Source organism: Diadema setosum, chromosome 21 (assembly GCF_964275005.1).
Source record: "Diadema setosum chromosome 21, eeDiaSeto1, whole genome shotgun sequence".
Taxonomy (NCBI): domain Eukaryota; kingdom Metazoa; phylum Echinodermata; class Echinoidea; order Diadematoida; family Diadematidae; genus Diadema; species Diadema setosum.
The window spans coordinates 23,670,304-23,697,956 of record NC_092705.1 but is presented as its reverse complement, the minus strand read 5'-3'; the positions used below and the strand labels follow the sequence as shown (position 1 = coordinate 23,697,956).

Here is a 27,653-nt window from a genome sequence, read left to right as displayed (position 1 = left end):
CAGTATTGTTTCAATAAACTGTTCTACAAGAAGACGTACCAGAGCGAATATTCATCATTCAAGCAGATGTAAGGAAATTATAATCAGTTATTAGCCTCGAGACACCGCATACAGCGATAAAATGAGAGTGCACATGAAATACACAAGTGCGACAGATGATTGAAACGCGCATCCGCCTCCTTCCATCGGCGGCAGAGTAGGTGTAGACTCTGACGGTGCGGACGGCCATGAGCCACAGCGCGGGAAATTGTCGGGGGCTGGCGGAAGATCGGCGTCTGTTCCCACGTGGACCAACAGCCCCATACCGATCTGGAAAAAAAAGGGCACATATCTTATTATCACTTTGCTGATAAAGGTGAAAACCCACCAGAGTTGTTATTTTGGATAAGCACTGACAAATGAATCTCCATTTTTTATACGTAATGCTGTATAATACGATGACGATCAGATTACATCTTAACGAGTAAATGCCGCCCCCTCAAAAAAAGAAGAAGAAAAGAATCCTCACCAAATGCAGACTTTGCTTTTGTTGTTTTAAATCTCTGTCTTTATGACAACAAAATGATAATAACTTGTAACATTACAGCCATCACAAGAAAAAGAACGATGATAAGAACAAAATGATAATAACACCGGTGATTAAAAAAGAATGGTATTACTACTTGCATCAATTAAGACTGACTTTTTAAAATTCATCATGCAAAAATAAACAAATAAACAAACAAACAAACTTGGCAGGTAAGGTGTTGGCTATGATTATCCTACACACATTGATGAAACTGAGATCAGAGACAGAGGGCGGCATGAATCTGCATAAACGCAAGACTGATTTAAAAGTATGCATAAATATCTTGGAAAAATATCCAAATATGACACTGTGTGGCGTGCATCACAAAACAAACAAAAAGTCGCACCCCTTAATTTTGCCTGAGGACTCAAAAAAAGTGAATCGAGGCAACCAAGTCGATTTTAAGTTTTTTATATTTTCTGAAACTGCTATTCTTCTTCTATACTTACTTTTGTTATCGTAAAATGAACGGGAAGGTGGGTTTTCAGTCATTTTTCTACAACTCTTTCTTGGTAGAGTAGTGTGATCAGATATGTCTTAGAGGCCCCTTTTCAATTTTTGAACATCCTTTGGACACTCTTCACTTTTAATTCTAATAACTTTTTAAAGGATAATGCTACTGCTTTTAAAGTCGACATCAATTATGGACAGAATGTCTTAATAGAGCATGTTTAATTTCAATTCAATCTTATAATCCCTGCATTGTTGTTGCCACAGTGGTTTACATCCTGGTTTTGTCCCATTCCTTGAGTAGGCCCCGTACTTCAAATCCTATTTTCTCAGTTCACACTTATCCAGAGTGTGTGCTTTCTTTCCAATATTTAGATGTGTTAGGAGAGTCCATGTGAATTAAGTTAAACATCACTTTAAAGCTTAAAGTCTGCTTTTTCAGAATCTGCCTTTAAATAAAAATCCATGTCTGGCGACTTTTTGTTGGTTTTGCTGTGCAGGGTCACATAATATAGCCAATATTTGAAAAGGATTTCACCAAAGACAAGGGCTCGGCTTTCGCTGTTATACAGAGGTTTTGGTCTTCGGTTCTTGAAACCGGTGATCAAGGATAAAATAGATGTACTCACCACGACATGGAACTCGAGATGGCAGTGGAAGAACCACCAGCCTGGGTTGTCTGCTACGAACTGGATGATGGTATAACCACCATCTGGAACGATGACGGTATCCTTGAGGGGTGGGTGGTCGAAATTTCGCGCCAAAGCACCTACGAGTACAATGTGATGAAGGAGAAAGGTCAGCTTCAAACAGTATTTCATCTTTCGAGAAATAGTTACCCACTCTTAAAAGAAGGCAGAGAGTCATCCACACTTGGCCGAAAAAAAAAAAAAAAACGATCGAAAGACATTACAATTAAACGCAACCTAACTCAGTGATAAACCTTTCAAATATAGTTAAGCAATTTGAGTATGTGTGAAAGTCTTCCATTTGGTTCTGGTTCGGTTCTTATACAGAAACTAAAATCGGGTCGAAATCGCAATCAGGGTTGTTGGATAGCTTAAATGCATTTTAATCTTGACACCCTACCCTTACAAAGGATGAATAATATCGCCTCGACGTTTTTGTTGTTGTTTTTGATTTTTAATTCATATGAATTTTTTTCGGTTATAGTGAATTTTCGAAAGCGAGATATAATTATGCATAATACTTGCTACCTCATTTTTCTCAGTATCTTTCAATTTATTTTTTTTTTTAATATTTTAAACACTAGATTTGGAAGGCAATCGTGGGAATGAAGCGAAACAAAAATGTTGCCTTATTTTCCCCCTATTTTCTTATCCCTTTTCGTGTTGCATACCTTGTGTGTCTTCTCACCTGCTTTGTCGAGCGCGATGACTTGCTCCAGACTTACTCCGGAACCATTCAACTTTTCCAGGCCGATAACTTGGAAGGAATACCCATGCATGTGGAACGGATGACCGGAATTAAACGTGACGCCCTCATCGATCAGTACGAGTTCAACCGTCTGTGACATCAGAGAATGTTACATTTATAAGTTATGACACGAAGACAAGTGTCATTAACTTGCTGCATATTATAATATGCACATTATTGAAGACGTACTACTCCTACATATGAAAAGCAACACAATTGATAACAATACTTAACTCCATAAAGGACAGCTAAAACAGAAAGCAGAGTGATACAGAAACATCTAAATACAAAAAAGAAATCCTCAAGAAATATACGTGTACAAAAACAGCAAAAACAACAACAACAACAAACCAACACTCTCCTGCAAAGAAATCAAAGTTTTCTATATTCGGTTAAGGGTTAACTTAGTTTAGAATAAAATGCTAGTTTTTTACATCTTTTCTTTCCTGTTGACAAACTCAAACAGTAAAAATTCACCATGTAAATCTATTATTTACATGGATGTTAGTAGCAAGTTTTGAAAATGGTATATACATAGATATATGAATACATATATTCAAATTTCTGGGTAGAGAGAGAACGAGAGGGGACTATAAGTATAAAATGACATTCGCAAGCAGAAATGTAACACATCCGAAACTGATTTGAGCAGAAATCTGATCCAAAAACGCGATGAACACAGGCAAAACTAGGAAATGAATATCATGTCTTTATCTTGGACCCCAGAACCAGCACTGTCTGCCTGTCTATCTCTTTCACTACTACAGCTGTACAAAACATAAAAATTTATACACGAGCTTTCAAATACACACAGGCATACACGGGGGCAAGCCCTATTCAACAAAGAAAAATGTTTGCTTGCACAAACATATTCGGGACCACTCTATGTACTCCACACCCACTATACTCCTTCTTCATGGGTTTTCATTGAAAGGGAGCCCGGATTCTACGCATATATCAGTCGGAATCAACAGCAGCGATGGTGCACGGATTGTCGCGCTTATTTGTTCACACAACAGACCAAACGTGACCGTGCAATTTCAGGTAGTTCGATACTTTAATCTTCTCACCTTCTCGAAAACAGAATAAGCGTTGTTGGTTTTTTTTTCTGGACCTTAACAAGTTTGAGGCTTTTTCAAAGTCAACATCACACTCTTCAAACGAGACGATGGTCTGAGAAGAAAACGTGCAACTTTATCCTATATATTGTCTGTCTTCCTCTTTCATGAGAATATGTCTAAAAAACTTGTTCAAAGTTTGTTAACCTTCACATGATTCCATGAATCGAGACATTAGTCACAGTCATGTACAAATAGGACAATGCGCTATTTACCTTCCAACCAGCAGGGTCATAAAACTGTTGAATTCCATATCTTCATTCTTCGCTTTTTTTCATCAAAGCCTTCTATACTCTCTCTACTCAAGTCAACTTCAGCATGAAATGCTTTATAGTCAAGGAATATTATTTGGTTTTGTTCCTTGATATCAACACCGACTTCTCGGCAACGCGATAGCACGGTCCGTTACAGAATATGATTTTGTTATGATAGAATGTTTAATTGCCCATTTATGCCTAGGTGGAAAAGGAACACGTCTTTTCATTTCGATTGGAAGATGTGTAATTTTCTGAGCGTGGAGGTAATTGCAACAAAATACTCTTTGGTGTTCGAGCCCCTCTTCACAACAAATTGCCGAGTGCACAGCTTTATTCGGGAGTACAGTGACATTACGCCTACAGGTATATATAGTCATGATAGTAGAAGCAGGGTGAGTAAATTGATAAAAACATGAACATTGGCAAATTAGTGAAAGAAAACACTTTCAAAACAATTATTGGCATAACATAGATAGTAATTATAGTCGGGAAGCAGGTGTATGTAGGAATCTCTTTATCTCTATTTCTCTTAGAATCAGGATGTGCGACCTTTCACTTCTTACCTGACCGAGCTGTACTGTGATGACGTGGGTACACTCACAGTACTCCTCCGTGCACTTCTCAGCCATGTCCAACACATCGCTCGCCTCACACAGATCTTCAGCAGGGATGTCAGCCGACTGTGTGAGGGGCGGGGCTGGAGCGAACTTGAACGACACGTGGTTCAGCTGGGGTGAATAGAGATGGTGCGTCGATGAAATGTCCTCGATGGGATACAGAATCGGGTCGTGGAAATTGTAATTATTGACCTGCAAAGTAAAGAATGAAAACAACAACAAAATATGAAACAAGTTTCCATTACAACGATAAACAAAAAGGTACACCCGGGAATCAGTAAATTAGGAGTGCATTGTATTGTTCCTTAACAGGACAAATACAAAACAGACGTTTAAATTTAAATAGATGGAGGTATACATGACTGTTCAAATAATTATGTTGAATGTGGTAGAGTGAAATTATCGATTGCATGACAGAAAACACTATCATTGTTATTACAACTATTATCATCATTATCGTTATTTCATAATTACATATATCTTTTTCATCATTTTAATTGTAATTGTCATTGCTGTTATCTTCACTACTACTACAACAACAACTACTACTACTACTACCACAGTCTTATCATTGTCATAATCATTGTTATCATTATCAATGTTATCATCTTTCTTTTCTTTTCTTTTTTTTTTTGGGGGGGGGGGGAGGGGTAGAGATATCGACCACAACGTCATAACTCAAACACAAATCTGAAATAAAAAGTAAATCTTACATATGAAGAGTTTGCTCGCAAAAACCGATAAGTCCATATTTGCCAAATGGAGATATTTGCGATTAAAGGTCAAGAAAAATAAAGAGAATAATAAGAACATTTTTGCTTCTTTTGACCATAACTTCAAAAACGTACCTTTATATGTAATGACCAATATATCATTTAAAAGGTATTATTTTGTACTTTATGACAGAGACCGTACTTCAAAATCTTCAAAAATTGACTTATCGGTTTTTGCGAACAAACTCTTCATATATAACATGCCTCAATCAAAATGTCTATTATCCATAGGTTCATGGAATCGTCCCATTTTCGCGTACTAGCGATAGCAAAACTGCCTAATAGACCACAGCGTACATGCGACGTTATAGCTGATATTGTCATGCAACAACGATGTTTAAAGATCCAGATTTATTTTTGTTCGGACCTTGCGAGGCCAGGGCGTGGGCAGCTGTGACTACAAGGATCATCCTCGTAATGATAAGCTGATATCAATAAAGACCAAGAGATACATACAAGGTTCAAGTTGAAGTGGCATTAGGCCTACACCGTGTATACTGAGTTCACTCTAGCTAGACAAATGGATAACAAATCTGAAATCAAGATCTTACGAACATCATTTCAAGGTGTCTGGATGACATGCACTGCTACAAATTACCATTAATTTTTCACCTTCGAAAGAACCTTACCTTGTAGAAATCATACGCGATGTAATGAGTAACCTTGTTTTCCTGTGGTATGACATCGTTACCTAATGTTAACGAAACGAAAAAAAAAAGAAATAAAAGATGTACTAGCTATATACGTTCATTGACAATTATTACAGAAACTATGACATTTTGAGACCCCTGATCCAGGAAAAGTAAAAAAATAAAAAAATGTAGTTCTAAATATCGTTTATCTTTGACCCCATATACATACATGTTTGATGGTGTCATGTATTCAAACATAAGAAAGTAAATGACAGTAATAAAAGCACAGTTTTATTCCCTGTGCTTTCACATAAATAAGCACGAGAAAGCTAAAATATTGGTTGAAAAGTAGTAGAAAATATGGGTCTTCTGCTAAAAGGACAACTTGGCCGATTTCACTTACAGAAGGTAACTTATCGCTGTCCGCCATTAATCGAAAAAGAAGATAAAAAAATACCCGCTGTGTAACTGCAGACACAGCTTGGGGCATCCCTCAGAAAAAATGAAAACGAGTTAGCCAAACGTTCGTCATGTTCTTTGATTTGTTTGCTTGTTTGGGAAGGAATACCTATCGAAATCACTTCGTCGATCGTGTAGACGGTTTCCGAAGCGGGCTCGTTGAATTCTTGTAAAATTATACCCCCTCTGTCAATATCTTCCGGGTCAGTTGGGTCATCCTCGGGGGCGCCCTCGTATCTTACTATTGCTAGTTCCTGGACATCACTTGCTCCCCCGAAACCTTTGACGCGAAGCCAGTAATTCCCCGGGTCCTCGTATGCTTCAAGAATGAAGTCAAACCTGAAAGACATAATGATATTCATCATAATATCTAATGAGATAAATTTTCAAATCCATGTTTTCTGCGGCAATGCAGACTTTTGCATTGTGTTTGTGTGTGTGTGTGTGTGTGGGGGGGGGGGTGCGTATCTTCCACAGTCTCTTGATGAAGCGCATACGACAATGTTGATATTGCATTAAAATATGATCTTATGGTTGAAAAAAAAAGCAACAAAAACACTCACAACAATACCTCTGAATGTTTGGACATACTCTAGCACTCTAGGTCACACTAGGCTAGTTTTTCATCAGACATGAGTTTTGCCTTGTTCACATCTTTATTCAGAAAGAGGAAGACAGAGAGAGAACACAAAAACAAGAATTTTGACAATGACTTTCCAATAAATCATTGACGTTATCACTGCACGAATTTATTGTCTTTGACAATATTATCCTAAACTTCGCTGGACACAAAGTTTATCCTTAATATGTTCATCCCGATTATCATTACTATCTCCGTCGAAATTGTGACCAGGTGTCTCTTCGTAGTTATTACTACAGCGAACATTATCATCATCATCGTCACAACCATGGCAGGCATCGTCAGCATTGCCATCCTCCTCCTCCTCCTCCTCCTCCTCATCATCATCATCATCATCATCGTCACAGTCATGACAGTGATCATTACCATCATCATCATCATCACCATCATCATCACCATCATCATCGTCAATATCATCATCACCATCATCACCATCATCAACATCATCATCATCATCATCATAATCGTTATCATCATCATCATCATAACCCCTTCCCTCCTCTCTGCTCTCCGCTGAAAAATAAAGAAGAAAGAAAGAAGATAAACTGCCATGTTTTGGCTCACCTTTCGCCGCCGTAGACAAAAATGGCATCAACATCGACAGGCTGGATGTCATGACCGTCGCTGGCTATGATAGTCAGGTTGTGAGCGTCCACGCTGACCTTGAGGGGGGCATTGGTAATGGCGTTACTGATGACCCGGAAGCGGTAACGATAACCCTAAAACAAAAAATAAAACAAAACAGAGAGCAGCCATCATTTAGTAACGATGCAAATTACACAGCTTTCTTGTTGGCTGTTTTTTTTTTAATGGTTAAACCTTCCTTTTTGTATTATTGCTTCATTTCTTTTTATTTCTCCAGCTCTATGTTCAGACTTGCGATTGAATTTTTTTTTCTAAAGTTGCAAAGGGACACACACCTTCGCATATTTAGCCCAACTGCGTACGCTATACAACGATTTTTTTTTGTCCCCGCCGAACGAGTTCGAGCAGGGGACTATGAAACGGGCTCCGTACGTGTGTGTGTCCGTGTGTCCGTGTGTCCGTCCGTGCGTCCGTGTGTCCGTCCGTGCGTCCGTCCGTGCGTCCGTGTGTGATCAAAATGTTCAAAATGCTACTCCTTCGCCATTTCTAACCCGATTTTGATTCTGTTTGCTTTATATGATAGCACTACATGGGAGCTTTGAAACTTCTATAAAGAATTTCAGTTGTGACCTTTGACCTTGACCTTTGACCTATATTGTACATTTTGCTTCAAAATGCTACTCCTTCGCCATTTCTAACCCGATTTTGATTCCGTTTGCTTTATATGATGGCACTAGGTGAGGGCTTCAAAACTTCTACACAGAATTTTGACCTTTGACTTCTTTGACCTTTGACCTTGATTTTTTGCCTATATTGTACATTGGCTACAAAATGCTACTCCTTCGCCATTTCTAACCCGATTTCGATTCCGTTTGCTTTATATGATGGCACTAGGTGAGGGCTTCAAAACTTCTACACAGAATTTTGACCTTTGACTTCTTTGACCTTTGACCTTGATTTTTGACCTAAATTGTACATTTTGCTACAAAATGCTACTCCTTCGCCATTTGTAACCCGATTTCAATTCCGTTTGCTTTAAGTGATGGCACTTGGTGAGGGCTTCAAAACTTCTACACAGAATTTTGACCTTTGACTTCTTTGACCTCTGACCTTGATTTTTGACCTGTATTGTACATTTTGCTATTAAATGCTACTCCTTCGCCATTTCTAACCCGATTTCGATTCCGTTTGCTTTATGTGATGGCACTAGGTGAGGGCTTCAAAACTTCTACACAGAATTTTGTCCTTTGACTTCTTTGACCTTTGACCTTGATTTTTTACCTATATTGTACATTGGCTACAAAATGCTACTCCTTCGCCATTTCTAACCCGATTTGGATTCCGTTTGCTTTATGTGATGGCACTAGGTGAGGGCTTCAAAACTTCTACATAGAATTTTGACCTTTGACTTCTTTGACCTTTGACCTTGATCTTTTTACCTATATTGTACATTTTGCTACTAAATGCTACTTCCGGCGGGGACATATATTACGCACCGCGTAATTTCTACTTTTCCTTGTTTTTATTTTTTTTAGAAGACAGAAATATGTTATGGAGTAACAATACACAGATTCGTCTGATCTCACTTTGATTTGAACCCATTTTTGAGAATGCCTTGTATCCTGATTACTTCTTAAGGCTAATATTATAGAATGTGTGTTTAGCGGTATTTTTGTACAACTGTGTATAGTGTCAGTTATAATCCATTTGGACAGAGATTTTCAAAACATTTTGCCGCCATAGTCAGCCTTCATAATATCCTAACTATTGCGTATGTGTGTGTGAGAAAGATGAGAGATTCTTGAAAATGTGAACTCGGCATCCGGTTACCTGTTTCACGTGTAATGTCTCCCTCTCCGTAAACACAGTGGAGTTCGTCTCGGCATCGAAAAAGGGAGCACGACGTCCTTTACCGTTGATCAAGATCGAGTCCGGCTTTCCGCTTCCGTCGTCGAAATGATGAGAAGCAAATTTGTCCAGAGTGGGGACGTCAAACCAGTCATGGATGAGGAGTTCGTGCTCGGGCAGGTCGTACTCATAGAGCGAACTTTGTGGATCCGCCTGTGCTCGTTTAGAGAAATGTTGTGACATGGTTGTAGCAAATAATATTGAATATATAGCAAAATGTCGTTAAAAAGTGTTGATTGTTTGTAATAATAATAATAATAATAACTATTTCTTATTGAGCGCTTTTACAGGACCTGATCAAAGCGCTGTGCATACATCAACAAACAATATTTACAAAGTATAGGAACAACATAGTTACAATTGAAATAGTTCAGTCTTGAGTTTCCTTCTAAACGTTTCTTCTGAATTTCATAGACGGAGTTGTTTTGGTAGAGTGTTCCAGACAACAGATCCAGCATATGAAAATGTACGTTCGAAAGCTTTGGTTTTTGCTTGTGGGATTTGTAGGACTGTCTTATCATTATGTGATCGGAGTTGTGTATCGTCAGCGTATAGATGATATTGTAGGCCATGCCGTCTGATGATATCCGCGACGGGTCTGATGTATAATGTGAAGAGTTGAGGCCCAAGCACCGAGCCCTGAGGGACTCCGTATTTTACAGTATGAGGCTCAGAGAACTTTCCCCTAGTGACGACACGTAGAGAGCGTCCGGTAAGGTACGATGTAAACCATTGTAGAGCTGTGTCTCTGATCCCATAATCAGACTGAAGTCTTGCCAACAAGATCGAATGATTTAGGGTGTCAAATGCGGCACTTAGGTCAAGCAGCACAAGTATGACTGCCTTCTTGTGATCAATCTCTTGCAGAATATCTTGTTTCACGCGAAGTAATGCCGTCTCAGTGCTGTGGAAAGCCTTGTAAGCTGACTGGAAGTCCTCATGCAAATTGCAATCACGTAAATAAGATGTCAATCTAGAAGATACCACATGCTCACTTACTTTTGACATGAAAGCGATTTTTGATACTGGCCGGTAGTTTTCCATGACTTTCTGGTCCAGTGACGGCTTTTTCAACCGAGGAAAGACAATAGCCTCCTTCAGTTTATCTGGGAATGCACCGGAATTCATGGATGTGTTTACAATATGACTTATGACTGGTACGAAAACATCGACACATTCCTTTAGAAGACAGGTGGGTAATGGGTCAAGATCACAAGATTTACTGGGAGCCCTCAAAATGATCTTCCTTATTTCACTGTCACTAACATAGCCAAACTCAGTCAGAGATGGCATATCCTCAGGACTATCTTGTAGGGTAGACATGATGGGAGCACTGGACAATGAGACACTTTCAGAGGTATTGGATTCAAGGGATTGTCTCATGCTGGATATCTTATCATCAAAATAGTCTGCAAATTCATTGCTCAGCTGAAGATCATTGTCTGAGGCATGTACCTGTTGCGTATCTGCAGTTCCGAGCAGAGAATGGAGTGTTGTGTACAGACTCTTTGGATTTGACGAAAGAAATACATCAGTGTAGAAACTTCTCTTAGCTGTCTGGATAACTTGAGTGCATGGTTTTTCTGTTTGACGAAGAGCTCGCGATCGCATTGTGCTCGTGTCTTCCGCCCCTTTCGTTCAAGCTTCCGACGCTTCTGTCGAGCTTCGTGCACCATCGAATCATACCAGGGAACGCAGGGTCGTTGCTTCCTTGTGCGTGTTGATGCTGGACAGTGAACATCGAGGACGCGTCTAATAGTTTCATTATATGAGTCTATGGATGAACTGCTGTAGTCAAATCACTGAGAGTCGTCAGTAGATCTTGTCCAAATAACTTCCTGTCAAGTTGGCGGAAGTTACGACAAGTTGTCGTTTTCTTCTGTGGATCTGGTTTCTCTCTCTTCAGGATGCAGCCCACACTGAAATGATCAGAAAAGGGCTTTATCATTCACTGAACATTTGGAAAGGAGACAACTGTCTTTTCGAGACATGATCAAATCTAATGTGTGGCCCATATTGTGGATAGGTCCAGTTACATGCTGTTGCAGTCCTGCTGCTTTTACAGAACTCAGAAACTGCCTAGTTTCCCGATTTCGTAGAACATCAATGTGGACATTGAAGTCACCTACAACCAGTAGATCTCCAGTCAACATCGCTAAGCTGCCGAGGAAATCATCAATTTCTTCTAGGAAAGCTGTCACTGTGTAACCATTGGCTGCTGAAGGAGGTGGCCTGAAGACAGCAACAATGTTCAAGTTGTTTGAATCATCCTTGACACATACATATTCAAATGTAGTCGTTTGCTGATCTAGCTCCTTGATTTTGAGATGTAACTGTGACTTAAACAGGATGCCGATACCACCATGGCGGTCGCTTTCTCGAGGAACGTTTATGAAGGAGTAGCCAGGAGGAGAAAACTCGTTAATGACAGCTGTATCTTCCTTGGTGAGCCAAGTCTCTGTAACCACCGGCATGTCGATGTCATTTTCGAGGACAAGGTCGTAAATTTCGAGAGTCTTGTTTCGCATAGAGTGGGCATTCCACAGACAAAATGGCATGTCCGGTGTCTGTGTGGAGGTCGATTTGGTAATGTATAGGCCTACCTGAGATTGTCCCTGTTTGCACCATGCTGACCATTGACAGGAGTTCTACGAGGAGAGGAGAGAATAGGAATTTTCCTCTGCTTTCGGCTGCCAGCACGCTTACCTCTCTGTGTTGGCAGGCATGAGCAAATGCCAAGTTCTCTAACAGTTTTCCATAGATGCTCTAGTAATCGAGTCTTTCCATACGGTTGTAGCTCAAGAATTTGGTCCGCATTGTTTGACCCACTTAATCCTTTCATGGCTGAAAAGAATGGCAGGGTACCAGTGCAACCATTAATGCCTGGGAGTGTATTGTCTAGTCCATGGTCAGGCAAGCCATGTCCCAGTACAAAAGACTAAAGAAGCAACAGACCATGAAGCAGTGTAGACAGGATGGTAATGCCTACAGCCCAATGTACATGAGTAGGTATTTGGGAGACATTGAGAAAATCGCGAATATGAATCAAATTGTAGCAAGATTCATCTCAGCAATTGTCCAGGATGATGGGTGATAACACAACTCCTGATACAAAAAAACATGAAGACAGCTTTCCAAAAAGATGAGGTATATCACACAATCTCAGGAGCTCACAAACTCGTGTGGCAGCCTGTTAGGCGCTCACAAAATTTATGTTATGTACAATTTTGATTCTAAATTTTTGTCGAATTCCTGCTGAAACAATAAATAGAGCTTTGCACATATTTTTTTTTTTTTCATTGGCCGTATACTTCCGCGTATTAAAAAGTGTATGTTTGGGGATTTTACTCCTCTTCTGACGTAGAAATGCATTCTTATGATTTCTTTAGTCCTAATTGCTAATGTGTATTTCGGGAACTCTGCGCGTTATTTGAAATAAGCGATAACAGTTTTCAAATTTCAAACATTCAAATGTTTTACCACCAAAAAAAGAAAAAAAAAACAAGTAAGCGGAAAACACACACACACACACACACATAATACTGAGTATATATATATATATATATATATATATATATATATATCCAAGAGAGTAATCAATTAACAAGAACGACTTTAATTTAAGACATTAAGACATTTCAAGAGATGTAGTTTGATATGTTAAGGGGCAAATCATTCTACTGTCTTGTAAACATACTTGTATCTTTCTACCGAAAACTGTTCGAGTGCATGGACGGTGATAAGTAGGCCCCTATCAATCTGTCAAGTAAATTATGTATGAGCCAAATGGTTCCTTTTTGAACATGTATTGTGTTGACAAGTTCTTGGTAATTCTTTTGCAGGCAAAGTGTGTATATGGAAATTCCAATGTTAAAAGCATGTGATGGCAAATGTAAACAGTATGTGCGAATGCTTTTATGTTTCCTGCTAGACTTATTTATTAGTGGGGAAAAGGAAAGAGAAGTCTCCCTTCATGAGAGATGTTGAGATCCCGCTCTACCATGTCTACACCACAACGCCTACGGATATCTAAGCTGAAGGTGGGTTGGAATGTCTTGTATAGAGCACCAACCGTAAGTGCAGATTAAGTGGCATGCTATTTTAGAAGAGAAACAATAATTTGTTTCACATTGTTAGTGGGGAAAAGAAAAAAAAAGCAGTCTCGCTTCATGAAAGATATTCAGATCCCGCTCTACACCACAACGCCTACGGATGTCTATATATAGGCTGGAGGTGGGTTGGAATGTCTTATATGAAGCAACAACTGTAAGTGCTGATTAATTGGCACGCTATCTTTTGAAGAGAAACAATAATTTGTGTCACACACGATGATAGCAGAAAGACAACTGATAATCATCCGCTCATGTGAAATAGAGCAGAAGTTTTTTCAAAACATTTCAAGAGGCATCTTGGTGAGTTACAGTCTGTTAAACATGTCAATATAATGTGAAAAACAAATTGAAGGCCACCTGAAACAGGCCACCGGCAATACAGCCTCACATTTTCCGACATCACACCAACTTTGATCAACACATTCCATATTTACTCGTGATGTAGAGGGAAAATAATAAACAACGACATTGCAAGACTGATGAATTTCTGCCAAGACAAGAGACTGGAACTGATTCCACTTAAAACACACAAACATGTATTTTGATTTTCCATGCATTTTTCCCATACCATTACACACAAAGCAGTGTCAAGCAGTACAAAATGTGGGAAATGCTAAAAATTACCCTGATATAAACTGTCAATCTCTTGAAGTATATTGGGACTAAATAAAGTTTGGAAATTAATTGGATGTAGAATCTTTGTTTTGTTGAATTTATGTGTTTTCATTTTATCTAGTTTGTTATAGATTTTCAAAACTGAGGGATGTAAATTCGGCAGTACATTATACATGTATAGAGATCACTACTAAATACAATTAAATCTGACTTTAACCATGGGCGTAAATCCCGGGGGGGATGGGGGGGATATATCCCCCCCTGAAATGGAGGAGGGGGGATGGCCTGTACAATCATCCCCCCCCCCTGAATTTTGAGGGGGAAAAATGGAGGAAGCAGAAATGTGATTGTATCAATTTTGGCATATTGCATGACGTTTGTACGCCGGCCTTCAGACAGGTAACAGAGCTGAACAGTATTCTATCTTGGAGGAAAATGTATAATTTTCTCAAGCGCTCGCTCGCTTCGCTCGCTCGCGAAGAAAGTAACATCGACATACACTGTAAGGTATGGCTCAGGCGTTGACAACGTCAAATAGTATAGGTCTACATGTAAACATGCTATGACGCGAGTAACTGGGGACCATCTGCAAAATATGTACGAAAACATACAAACAAACAATAACAACAACTTTATCGCCATAATTGAATCCCCTCCATTTCCTGAATCATTCCTGAGGAACGACAGTGACTGATGACTCAGTCAAGATACATCTATGGGCATACCAAGGGAAGATCAGGGACGTCGAATCTACGGGGGGCAAAGGGGCATTTGCCCCGCCCCAAAGGAAGTGTTTAGACAGACAAATCATTTATCCCCCAAGCAATTCCCGAGATGAGGACAAATCTCGAACTTTCTTAATGGAAAATTATCCAAATATCGCCAGATCGTTGTATTGCAATCATGAACATGCAAAAGGTCCACTATACAGGATAAGGGATAAACTTTGTACACTTTTGACATAGACGTATATTCCTTAATTTATCAAAGAGTGTGCAGCAGATCTTTCACTTAACAAAAGCAACCTAATATGTATAGAGGCGTCGATGGGGGGGGGGGATGGTTCTCAAATAAAAGTGGGACAAACAAAAGCGAAAAATATAGCTACAAACGGCAGTTTTTGGAGTGTAAAATTTTAAAATTTTAAAGCTCGCTCGCTCCGCTCGCTCGCATTTAACCGCTATGCCATTCTCCTGATGTTGCTGCCAGTGATTGACAGCAGGTGCACCCGGTGCGCCCCCCTTAATTTCCAAAGCGAAAATATAGCTACAAACGACAGTTTTTAGGACTGGAAAATGTCAAAATTTTCAAGCTCACTCGCTTCGCTCGCTAGCATTTAATCAGTATGCCATTCTCCTAATGTTGCTGCCAGTAATTGCCGGCAGTTGCGCCCGGTGTGCCCCCTTAATTTCCAAAGCGAAAAAATACAGCCACAAACGGCAGTCTTTGGACTGCAAAATGTCAAAATTTTCAAACTCGCTCCGCTCGCTCGCATTTAACCGCTATGCCATTCTCCTGATGTTGCTGCCAGTAATTGCCGGCAGTTGCACTCGGTGTGCCCCCTAGATTTCCAAAGCGAAAAAGTATAGCTACAAACGACAGTTTTTAGACTGTAAAATGTCAAAATTTTCAAGCTCGCTCGCTCCGCTCGCTCGCATTTAATCGCTATGCCATTCTCCTGATGTTGCTGCCAGTGATTGTGAGCAGGTGCGCCCCCTTAATTTCCAAAGCGAAAAATATAGCTACAAACGGCAGTTTGGGGACTGTAAAATGTCAATTTTTTGAAGCTCGCTCGCTTCGCTCGCTCGCATTTAATTATTATTCCATTCTTCTGATGTTGCTGCCAGTAATTGCCAGCAGTTTTCGCCCGGTGCGCCCCCTTAATTTCCAAATCGAAAAATATAGCTACAAACGGCAGTTTTTGGACTGTCAATAATCGTTATGCCATTCTGATGTTGCTGCCCGATTGCCGGCAGTTGCGCCCGATGTGCCCCCATAATTTCCAAAGCGAAAAAATACAGCCACAAACGGCAGTCTTTGGACTGTAAAATGTCAAAATTTTCAAGCTCGCTCGCCCCGCTCGCTCGCATTTAACTGCTACAAATGTATGCCATTCTCCTGATGTTGCTGCCAGCAATTGCCAGCAGTTGCGCCTGATGCGGCCCCCCTTAATTTCCAAAGCGAAAAAGTATAGCTACAAACGGCAGTTTTTAGACTGTAAAATGTTAAAATTTTCATGCTCGCTCGCTCCGCTCGCTCGCATTTAATCGCTATGCCATTCTCCTGATGTTGCTGCCAGTGATTGACAGCAGTTGCGCCTGGTGTCCCCCCTTAATTTCCAAAGCGAAGAATATAGCTACAAACGGCAGTTTTTGGACTGAAAAATGTCAAAAATTTCAACGCAAAGAGATTTCACCGTAGGAGGGGGAAACCCCCCTATACCATACCCTCCCCCCTCGCTTGATTCGTTCCCTCACATAACCGCTCCTCCTAAGATCAAATCCTGTCTACGCCGATGATAGGCCCCATTATTTAGTAGGCCTTCACAGTGATGTCGCACAGCAAGAGCTAAAATACCACGATTTTGTCATTCAATAATATATTGTGAATATTTCATTTTCTTATTGTTTTTTAAAGAAAAGAAAACAAAATTTTCACCACAAGTTAGTGAGCACCAGATCGCTGAATTTCAAGTCTGAAATTGCAAAATCTTCCTCGTGTGGGAGAGGGATACCCCCCCCCCCCCCATACACACCCTTCCCCCGTTCGGTCGTTCCGCTCCCTCTCACAGATATTTCCAAAAAAAAAAAAAATGTTTTCATACTTTTAAGGTCTGATTTTCCGCCGAAAGTCGTCTGACAAGCAAAAAAAAAAAAAAGCAACAAGAACAAAAAGTCTTTATGTTGTTGCTGCCACTTTTCTCCCACTTTATATTTCATGCAAAAGAGTGGGGCATCCGATCCCTGTAAAGTGTGTGTGTGTGTGTGTGTGTGTGCCGGGGGGGGGGGAGGGGGCACAAAGCTTCTCCCCCCCCCCGACCCCCCCCCCCCCACCCAAAAAAAAAAAAAAAAGCTTCGCCGGTCCGGTTATGGGCTTGTAATCGTGGTGATGGTGACCATCCCCCCCCCCACTCCTCAGTATGGATTCACGCCGTTGACTTTAACTATTTAGGTGAATTTCTTATTGTAAGTCAGGACAGTATCATTTTGTTGATATTTTCCAACTAGTGTAAGAAATAATTATTTAAAATACCGTTAACATTCTTACCCAGGTCGAAAAACCAGTTGGCAACTGGTACTGGTATCAACTGGTACCAGTTGATTCCAGTAAAGGCAACTGGTTTCAATATGGTTTCAATATGGAAATTGGAATGAATGACTAGAAATCAACTGGTATCAACTGGTAATCATTCAACTGGTATCAACTGGTATTCGTCCAACTGGTACCAGTTGTCAACTGGTATCAACTGGAATCAACTGGGATCCAGTTGACAAAATTAATTTGGTGTTGAATTATTTGGTGTATGGGTGTTTGGTGTTAGGACATTGTTAATATCTAACCTAACATAATCCTACAGCTAGTCTTAAAGCCTATACCTACAACTACATTAAGGCTTAGCCTACATCCTAGACCTAGTTACTACCAGTGATGTTTCATTCATATATATAGGGCTATATTGCTGTAATGATTTAGGACATGGTTACCAAGTATATTAAACTTTTATTATAAAAATATGAAAATACCTCATCAGAGGGACAAGTTGAAATTGTGAATATCACGGCAATAATATTAGATGAATTTCTAATGCTTTTCACACATTTCTGTGTTTATTCAAATCATAAAAAAGATAAATTTAACAATATTTCTCATTTTCACGAAGATGATTTGAATAGCTTATGAATATTCACAAGCAAAAGAACCAGTAAAAACCAATAGAAACCAACTGGTATCAACTGGTATTAGAATTTCAATGATTTAGTGGGTGTTAGTATGGAATAAAGTTATAAGCAAGTCCAGTCTGTTACATGGGTATCAAATTGTGTAAACTAATTTGCACACACACCGAAACACACACACGTGCGCACACACGCACGCACACACACACACACACACACAAACACGCACAAACTGGTCAAAATACAGTCTGTCAGTTGAAGTGTCAACTGATCTTAATTGGTTCAAGTTTCATTCAGTTGAAGCCATTAAGAGTCCAAGTTCAATCACGTCAAATGTTTTGTTTAATTGTGTTTTGTTTACTTTTTAATTTAATGTTAAGTTTTAAGTTTTGTTAACCCTTTAATTTAGTTTTAATTGATGAACTAATGGAATTCAAAAAGTAGATTTCAGCTTGTGTCAACTGGTACACAATGAGATATGAACTGGTATCAACTCGTACCAGTAGACTTGTACTGGTTTCAACTGGTAAGCAGTGCAATCAACTGGTATAAAACTGGTACCATTAAGACTTCAACTGGTACCAGTAGAATTGTGCTGGTTTCAGCTGGTAAGCAGTGCAACCAACTGGTATAAACTGGTACCAGTAAGACTTCGAGCTGGTACAAGTAGACTTGTACTGGTTCCAACTGGTAAACAGTGCAACTTGAACTGGTATAAACTGGTACCAGTAAGACATCAACTGGTACCAGTAGACTTGTACTGGTTTCAACTGGTAAGCAGTGCAACTTCAACTGGTATAAACTGGTACCAGTAAGACTTCAACTGGTACCAGTAGACTTGTACTGGTTTCAACTGGTAAGCAGTGCAACTTCAACTGGTATAAACTGGTACCAGTAAGACTACAACTGGTACCAGTAGACTTGTACTGGTTTCAACTGGTAAGCAGTGCAACTTCAACTGGTATAAACTGGTACCAGTATGATTAAACTGGTATCAACTGGTACCAGTACATCTTCAACTGGTATCAACTGGTTTCAGTTAGAATTGCTTATTTTGTTACTGGAAATTTGGAGTTACCTTCTGATTTCAACTGGTACGAGTTGAAACCAGTTAAGACCAGTTAAAACCAGTAAAGACCAGTTGAAAATGCTTACTGGTTTCTACTGGTTTCTACTGGTTTTTCGACCTGGGTAGGTACTTGGACATGGCTGGAGAGTCTCGTTGGGCGCGCGTCACGAGAGCTACCCACGAATCATGCAGCCTACGAGTATAGACACTAAGTAAACAAGGCCCACAAGACCGGCACACTAAGCACCTTGCAATTGTTGTCATGTCGAATTCGTGGGCTGTTTTTACCTATGTAGTGTCGAACTCATGGGTTGTATGACTCGTGGACCTTTTTTCAATGTCGAGCTCGTGGGCTGTATGACTCGTGGGCGTCGGTCTCATGGGATATGGTCCCGTATATTTGCCTATAGAGCTAACACTGTACCGTGTAGGACATACAGGTCCTACAGTTGGGCATACGTATACTTGATATGGTGTTCAACTGTGTGCAGACTGAGCACGATCCAATAATTCAGAACCTCTGCCTGAAAAAGGATTGTATACCCCGCTAGTCAAAAAGAAGCTTCCTTATCATCTCGTGCATCCTGTACTCTATGTGCAATGCACCCATCATAGCGACAAGCTTGTCTTCACCCAAACTATTTAAATATTGCCATTGGAAGACTGATGATTACATACAGTGACTGTACACCTACAAGAACGCTGGTCTGACCTCAGGATGTCTACCCAGTTTAGTCGTGGAGGAGATCTGTGTACCGATCCCTGCAAAGTAAGCTCCATCGCGTGCTTCACTGAAGATGCAGATGCTGCCCTGTCTTGAAAGAGATCGATGGTATAGATCTAGACCAATAGCAGGAGGCTACACTGAATCATCACTTGCTGGCAGAGAGTTTTAACCGGATCATGCACGTAATATTACCCGCTGCCAGCGTACCCTGACTCACTCATTGGATGCAAACCGGATGGCAGCCATATTGGAAACAAGCAATATTTGGGCATATTTGGGGGTTCACGAGACCTACACTGAATAGATTAAGCTCTCTGATGTAATATTAATCTCGTGGGCCTCGTTTTCCTCGAGTGTCGAGCTCGCGGACCGCACAGCTTGTTGGCCTATTAATTATTTGATGTCGAGCTCATGGACCTTGTTCATCTAATGTTTAGGTCACGGGATGTATGACTCGTGGGCTGCGTAACTCATGGGCTGTACGACTCTTGGGTTGTTTGACTTGTGACTTACACCCGATGAAGTGGGCCTGTTGTTTTCTGGTTAGCATCTTTCATACTTTCATCCAGTTCAAGAGACTTTGCCATATGCCTGTTCACATACTATTAAGCATCAACCCAAAATATGGTACTCTTCTCCCCACCTTCCATGTTTAAGCGTACAAATTTTGTCCAGTACAAATTGTATAATGTTGCACATAATTTCATACAAGCTAGTCTGCATAACTAACCCAAACATAATTGATGTCACTGCCATCACTGGAGACACTCAAGCTTCATTTCTGAAGTAATTGACCGCTCACATTCCTGAGACCTGTTACTATGAACCAATGCTCTGTGGAATACGTATTACATACTTTGATTATAACGTCAAGGCGTGATTTGTGCATGATTAAAAATTTGGGATTAAACCAATAAAGCTAGACATCAATATATGTAATCCTACACAAATTCTGATATTCTAAAAGTCTGACCTCGTATTGTCCTTAGAGGTCAAAGTTGGATATACACAGGGTAATGACCAATGTTTTGTGGAATGAGAAGACACTTCTATTATAGCACAAATGCTAATAGCATAATGCATGATTGCACACCAGGTATACAGTTAACCATTGAATATACATCAAATATCAATATTCTGATATTTTGAGGTCATTGACCTGTCACAGTCACAGTCACAGTCACAGGTCAAAGGCAGAGACATAATTTTCTTTGATCTGAAGAACAGGAAAACAATTCAGTTGTAACACAAATTAATTTTATAGGACATCATTATCATGTTTATCATCAACCAATTGCACCAAATATCAATATTCTGATTTAAGGTCATTGACCTATGGAGGTCATGAGAGGTCAAAGGTAGAAACCGGTCAAGGATCTGTGGAACATTGAGGCAATTCCACTGTAAAAAGAAAACAAATGGTTTTAGTACATCATTGCCATGTTTATCATTAATCAATGACGCAAAATATCAATATTCTGATATTTTGAGGTCATTGACCTCTGGAGGTCATCAAGGTCAAAGGTAGAAACCTGTCAGGGCTCTGTGGAACATGAAGTCAATTCCACTGTAACAAAAATGAGTTTTTAGTTCATCATTACCATGCTTAACATTAATCAATGACGCAAAATATTAATTTCTGAAATTTTGAGGGCATTGACGTTTGGAGGTCATCACAGGTCAAGACAGATTTACCTCCCGATCTTATCTCCCGAAATGAATCTTATAGCATACACTAACATTGGTGAAAGTTTCATGCCTTAGTCAAATTTTGCACAATTTTTTGGCTTATCTGCTCTACCAATAATATTTCTCTCAGCTGATTTTGAATAGATGTAATCATTCGTCTTGGGAACAGTATTTCACGACCAATGATATTTACTGCTACAGGTCAACTGACTGCAGCAGCCATGTCTGCTAGATAGATACCCTTAATAGTTATGTGTGTAGAAGAGGGCAATGCGAGACCCATAAAAATAATCATATTGTGTAGACCATTACCCTTGGGAAATGATAACAAATAGGCCAAATTGAAACGATTTCAAACCTACATAGTAGCTATTTATATGAAAAATGAACTCTTTCTTCAACAATGATAATTTCACCTGTGCGGGTTCCCTCACGATCAGTGCTCCAAACATTCCATCAGAACGATGCATTCCAGAGTGACCATGCCACCAGTGAGTGCCCGGATGTTCCGCGACCATCTCGTAAGTGAAGCTGGTGAACTCCGTTATTGGACACTGCGTTACCATGGAAACCCCATCCATGTAGGGCGTGTTCCTCTGGGGGAAACCGTGCCAGTGAATGCTTGCGCCCTCACCATTTATCATGTGGTTGTAGACGTTCACCTCGATGGTATCTCCTTTACATACCTGAATAATAGCAACGCGAATGCAAACTCTATTAACAAATGTATGATCTCTATTCTAAAATGACAGACGAAAGTTAGGAACATACATTTTCGATGGATTGATATTTCCGCTTCGATTCATAGGAAATACGGATACCCATCATCCACACATTTGTACACCAGAGTGCCCTTTATTGCAACGCACGCACACACACACAAACACACACACATACACACGCACACACGCACACACATACACACACACACACACACACACACACACACACACACACTTTTTCGTTTTATGACATTCTTTATTTGAGTTTATCGACAATGAAATTAATATGAACAAGAACAAAAAGAAAGACAGCTGTATTCTTCTTTCTTATGCAGCTAAATCATTTTTCCAACATACAGTACAATACATTTTGGGTTTTTATTTATTACAATATAAATAATAAGTAGGGTTTTTTTTTTTGGTTCAATATGTTTTGGGTTTGCGCGCGCACACATACATAACTATGTCATCTGCAATAATTTTCAGGACTGAAGGAGGCAGAATAAACAGAAGAAGAAGAAAAAAGAAGAAGAAGAATGAGGAGGAGAAGGAGGAAGAAGATATTCTTGGAATTTATAGTTCCCTATACGTACTGAAATTGGGATTTGGCTCAAATTATGCAGGGTGGTTCATAAATGCATTTACCTCAACAGCGGGTCCTGGAAACATCCTATTGACGACAGTGATCGGTCGATGAACGCCATTTAGTGGAATGCAGTGGGGTCGAGAGCAATCGGTCAGGTTGTAGGGACACCCGTAGCAGGCCTTGGACATGGCGTAGTACCACTCCAGACTGAAGTTATACCGGCAGTGTTTTGGTGCTGGCGGCCATTCACACTCCCTGACGCACTCATGGTCCGCGGAAACAGCTGAAATTGGTTAAGAGGAGCAAAACTGGCAACATAATCTTTATAAATGGCAACTTGCTATCAACTTTTTAGAGGGAAGTGGTATCGACTCTCTTAAAGATCATCTTCAGCGGTTGGTTTGGATTTCGAGTCTAATCTTTCTTTCCACATCACTTCGGTTGTTTTGTTTTTTTCATCCTTCCAAAGGATACCAGTGTCACGATGATTAACGCCTAAGTCGCATAATTTTCAAAACACCATATTCATCATTATACTCTTATTAAAGGGGATGGCTAGTAACTGATCAGCGGGAATCAGTGGGAATGCTGGGGGATGATTGTTCCAATCCTCGTGGGATTCATTAAAGAGTACATTATATTATATCTTTTGTTGTGTGAAAATTGTTTGCTTCAGAATGGTCTCATATTCAAGTAATGTGCAGTTTAATGTTTCCAGGTTAGCATGCCTGTACAGTGACGGGGCATTAAACTGCACATTACTTGAATATGAGACCGTTCTGAAGCAAATAATTTTCACACAACAATTATATAATGTACTCTTAAAATGAATCCCACAAAAATTGGAACAATCATCCCCCAGCATTCCCACTGATCAGTTACTAGCCATCCCCTTTAACAGACTTCATTTGATGTTTTAATTATAAATTCGTACTATGTCCGATAACAAAACAATTTGAATTGTTTTGATAAAACAATATGGTCCAGATTCGAATTCTCACAACGGAGGAGAGAGGGGAAACACATTTGACTCAAATGGCTGTCACTGTTCTTGGAGGTGACCTTGTTTGTTTGTTGGTGTTTTTTTTTAATAGAAATTAGTTAGATCTCGCCACTGAATTAAATTTTGTTATAGTCATGTATCAAGGAGGTAACTTCGCCTGGTACCTATTTGGTCATACATCAAATAGATTTTATGATTATGGAGTTGGGATAGGACTTTTTAAAGAACTGATTCGTCATGTTATTAATTCCAGCTTATTTCCTCCTGCCCTGCGACATCCATTCCAAATTATGACTAAATGAATAGACGTGCCTAGCCGTACCAAGTCGCTCCAAGGCGCGGTGCGTGACGTCAGAAGGAGGTCAACAATATATACAATAGCGAACTGTATAAATATCATGAGTCCGTAATAAATTGTTCTTTTTTTTTTGTTAAGTCCTCTAGCGGAAAGGCTTACATCTCTATCTCTCCCTCTCTCTCTGCTTTAATTTCATTAATGAATTAAGCAGTAGCGGTCTTAATATGGAATTTAGAGTGAGAATGAGAATACAGAGACGAAAGCTCACTTTTAGGTCGATTTTTGTAAATGAGACGTCCAACTTAAAGATTATTGCAGTATGTTGATACGAAAGCACGGTGAATAGGTTTCTTCCATAAAAACAGTTAGCATTGCTTGATGCAAGTTCTGTCAGATGTTATACCAACTTCCTATCACTCAGGCTGGTGAAGTAGGGAGATCTCCCCCCTCCACCACCCCCCCCCCCCCCCCCGCTCATGGTATTGAAAAAGTGATAAAAACAATGGATGAATTTTGTCATAATTCAGATTATATGTACTTATCTTCAGATTATCAGAATGTAAGTGGCAAAACGACATGTTCATACCGGAGAGGGTATAGCGGTATTAATTTATTTGAAGCCTGCATATATCATTATCTAACCTTAGATTATTATCACAACTATTTTCGGAGTAAATACATTATGTGAGCATATTATGAAATAGACAGAGGTAGCATTAAAGGTATGATTATTGAGAACAATGAAAATACTCACCTGATGATTTTGATAATTTGGTTGGCATTTAGAACTTAAAATATTTATACAAGGAGTACATAATATTCCGTTTCTTTATCATTTAACATGCCCTACAGGTGAACTACGTAACATGCCTAAGGAATGTGAACCTATCTGTAAACCCAGCTATAATGTCTAGTCGCATTATGATATAATGGATATGTACGTACGTAGGATGGATATCGATGATTCAAGTTGTATCAAGACTATAGATTTTTGTATTTTTTTATATTTTTGTATATGCAAATGTCATATGTATAGCAAACTTTTTATCGAAAATGAAATAAAGGGAAATGAAATGAATGAAAAGTTACATAATCATGGTCTTTTGCTGTCTTAACATCATCATTTTTTTATTTTGTCCGCCTTTTGATGACTAAGCGTCAGAGGAATGTCAGCATATCAAAAGGTTTTCATGTCTCCTCACATCAAAATCGAACAAGAAGTTATTTATTATGTATGTTAATATGATTTATATCACACGCATATATGCATGCACGAGACATACAATAATAATGATAAAGATAATGATAATAATAATAGTAATGATAATGATGATAATAATAATAATAATGATAATAATAATGATGATGATGAATAATAATAATAATAATAATAATAATAATAATAATAATAATAATAATCTCAAGAGGAAGAAGGAACCAGCGGACAGAGCTTTTGTTAACTTTGAATGCTTTTAATGTCAATGCCGAGCTTTCGACCGCTTTACGGGTCTTCTTCAGGGCTTTGGAAATCAAAATCACGAAAAATAAAACAAAACTCGAACAAAATCATGATAAACATGTAAATGCATGCATTACTTTCACAATCACGCTACTTTCAAAGTGTTTTTTTCTTTTGGTTTCTTTTTTTTTTAAATCTAATATTTCTTTTGCTGCCACATTTATTGCTTCACAACTGCTTTTTCTTTCCTTCTTCTGTGGCTTTCTAAATTTTCTTTTTCAACCTGCTGTCAACCATAATAAAGAGAGTGACAAAAGTATAAACTTACCTTTAGCTGGATTCGGGAGTTCTAAAATGAACATCAGACATACTGGCAGGACGAGACAAAAGAGAAACAGGTGTTTCACCTGCCCATGATGATATGTGATCATCATTGTTCTTATTTTTGCAATGTTTCTGCAACAATCTCTCGTAGTTGTTACGAGAGACCGGCTCTCAAGCTTGAGTCTGTCTTGTACGATTGCTGTCTTCCAAACATAAGAGCAGGGAGAATAAAGAATTTTGCCGGAATATTTAAAGATATGACAGAAGTTGACAGCCTCACAAGACTGAATGCAAAAAAAAAAAAAGACCCTCAAGCAGTTGGCAAGGAATCAGAATAGGGGTCTTGGTTCTACGGGATGATGTTGTACTTCACAGCGAAATGTGGGGTCTACTTGTGAAAATAAATGCCCAAAGCAACAGCAAAGACAGCAACAAACGCACACCTATAAGGATGGTCCTTTGGAAGTATTTCTGAGATCGCGTCCAGTAAGGATCTATCCAAAGCCAGATACTCCTCTTCACCCGCAAACGGTCAAAGAAGTCTCGTTGTTTAATTCACAACACTCACTGTCATTTATGGATCATTGATGGACGAGCTGGCGACGTTCTCCGTATGACTACAACTTTCCATGTGTCACGTCTATTGGATCTCCTTGCTTGGTTATACAGTCAGGGCCCAAGATGTAAATATAATATTTTATATGTATTTTTTTTTCCCGTCACACAACACGGAGTACTTCAAAGACACGATAATCAACCACCGGTAGAGTAAGCAGAGAATCAAATGAGCAAATACTCTTCTTATAGACACGAGCGTTTGCATCACGCAGTGGCATATGACAGTTTTCTCTTTTTATTTCTTTCCGTGAACAAACGATCATTGTGAAAGCTAGGTAAATGTAGCTCTTTTTTCTTTTTTTTTTTTTTTTGCTTCAATTGAGGACGAACAGATTTTGCTACAACACGCATTTCCCTATAGACACTTTCCTGCCCGAGTATACTTGGGACAACAGTAACTAGTCTTCAACGATTTAAGGAAGTAGATTCGAACGTGTTTGCCCCCCCCCCCCTTCAAAAATTCATAATGAATTTAATTGATGACAATTCATGGATTGCGTGATCTGTCTGGCAAGAGCTGAGGTCTAATTTTGTGAATTTCTGTCACTTCTTTCTCCCGACACAAGATGGCGTCCTACTTTTCGTGATGACTGATCTTACGTTATCTCGACGTTTATTCTATAAATCAGTAACGCAAAAGTCGTGATGAAAATTTAGTACAAGCGTGTACACAATTCACTAAGTGGCAGTCAAAATTAGTTATTTTTGTCTCAGTGGTGACGGCAACAGATTATCTGAACATTATTTCATAAGCACTTTTTCGGATTTCTTTTCATGTATACCAGTTCAATGGTTAATTTTCATGTGACCTATTTTCATATTTCTCATGCGATATCAATGATTTTGAACATTAATAACATTAAATCTAGACAGTCAGTTAGGTTCTTGCACTATGGCATGTAACTGCATTAATTTTTCTTTTTCGGCAATGGAATAATAAACATGATTTGACGGAGGCACGTCCCGAGTTCGACACCCACGAATCATGCAGCCCACGAGTTGTATAGCCCATGAGTTGGACACTAAGCATATTATTATAAGGCCCATGAGTCCGACACAAGGTAAACAACAAAGGCCAACGAGTTCGACAC

At 39.4% G+C, this 27,653-nt stretch overlaps 1 protein-coding gene across 1 annotated transcript; it reads right to left on the bottom strand.

The window, feature by feature from the left end:
- Window positions 1-90: 90 nt before the first annotated feature.
- LOC140244415 (uncharacterized) lies at window positions 91-23,063 on the bottom strand. Its single transcript, XM_072324052.1, has 10 exons — window positions 22,920-23,063; window positions 21,969-22,238; window positions 9,367-9,597; window positions 7,516-7,670; window positions 6,421-6,650; window positions 5,850-5,911; window positions 4,394-4,639; window positions 2,396-2,546; window positions 1,648-1,787; window positions 91-309 (listed from the first exon to the last, which is right to left on the bottom strand). Exons 1-10 carry the CDS (start codon window positions 23,046-23,048, stop codon window positions 91-93), a joined length of 1,833 nt encoding a protein of 610 aa, XP_072180153.1. The 5' UTR covers window positions 23,049-23,063.
- Window positions 23,064-27,653: the final 4,590 nt, after the last annotated feature.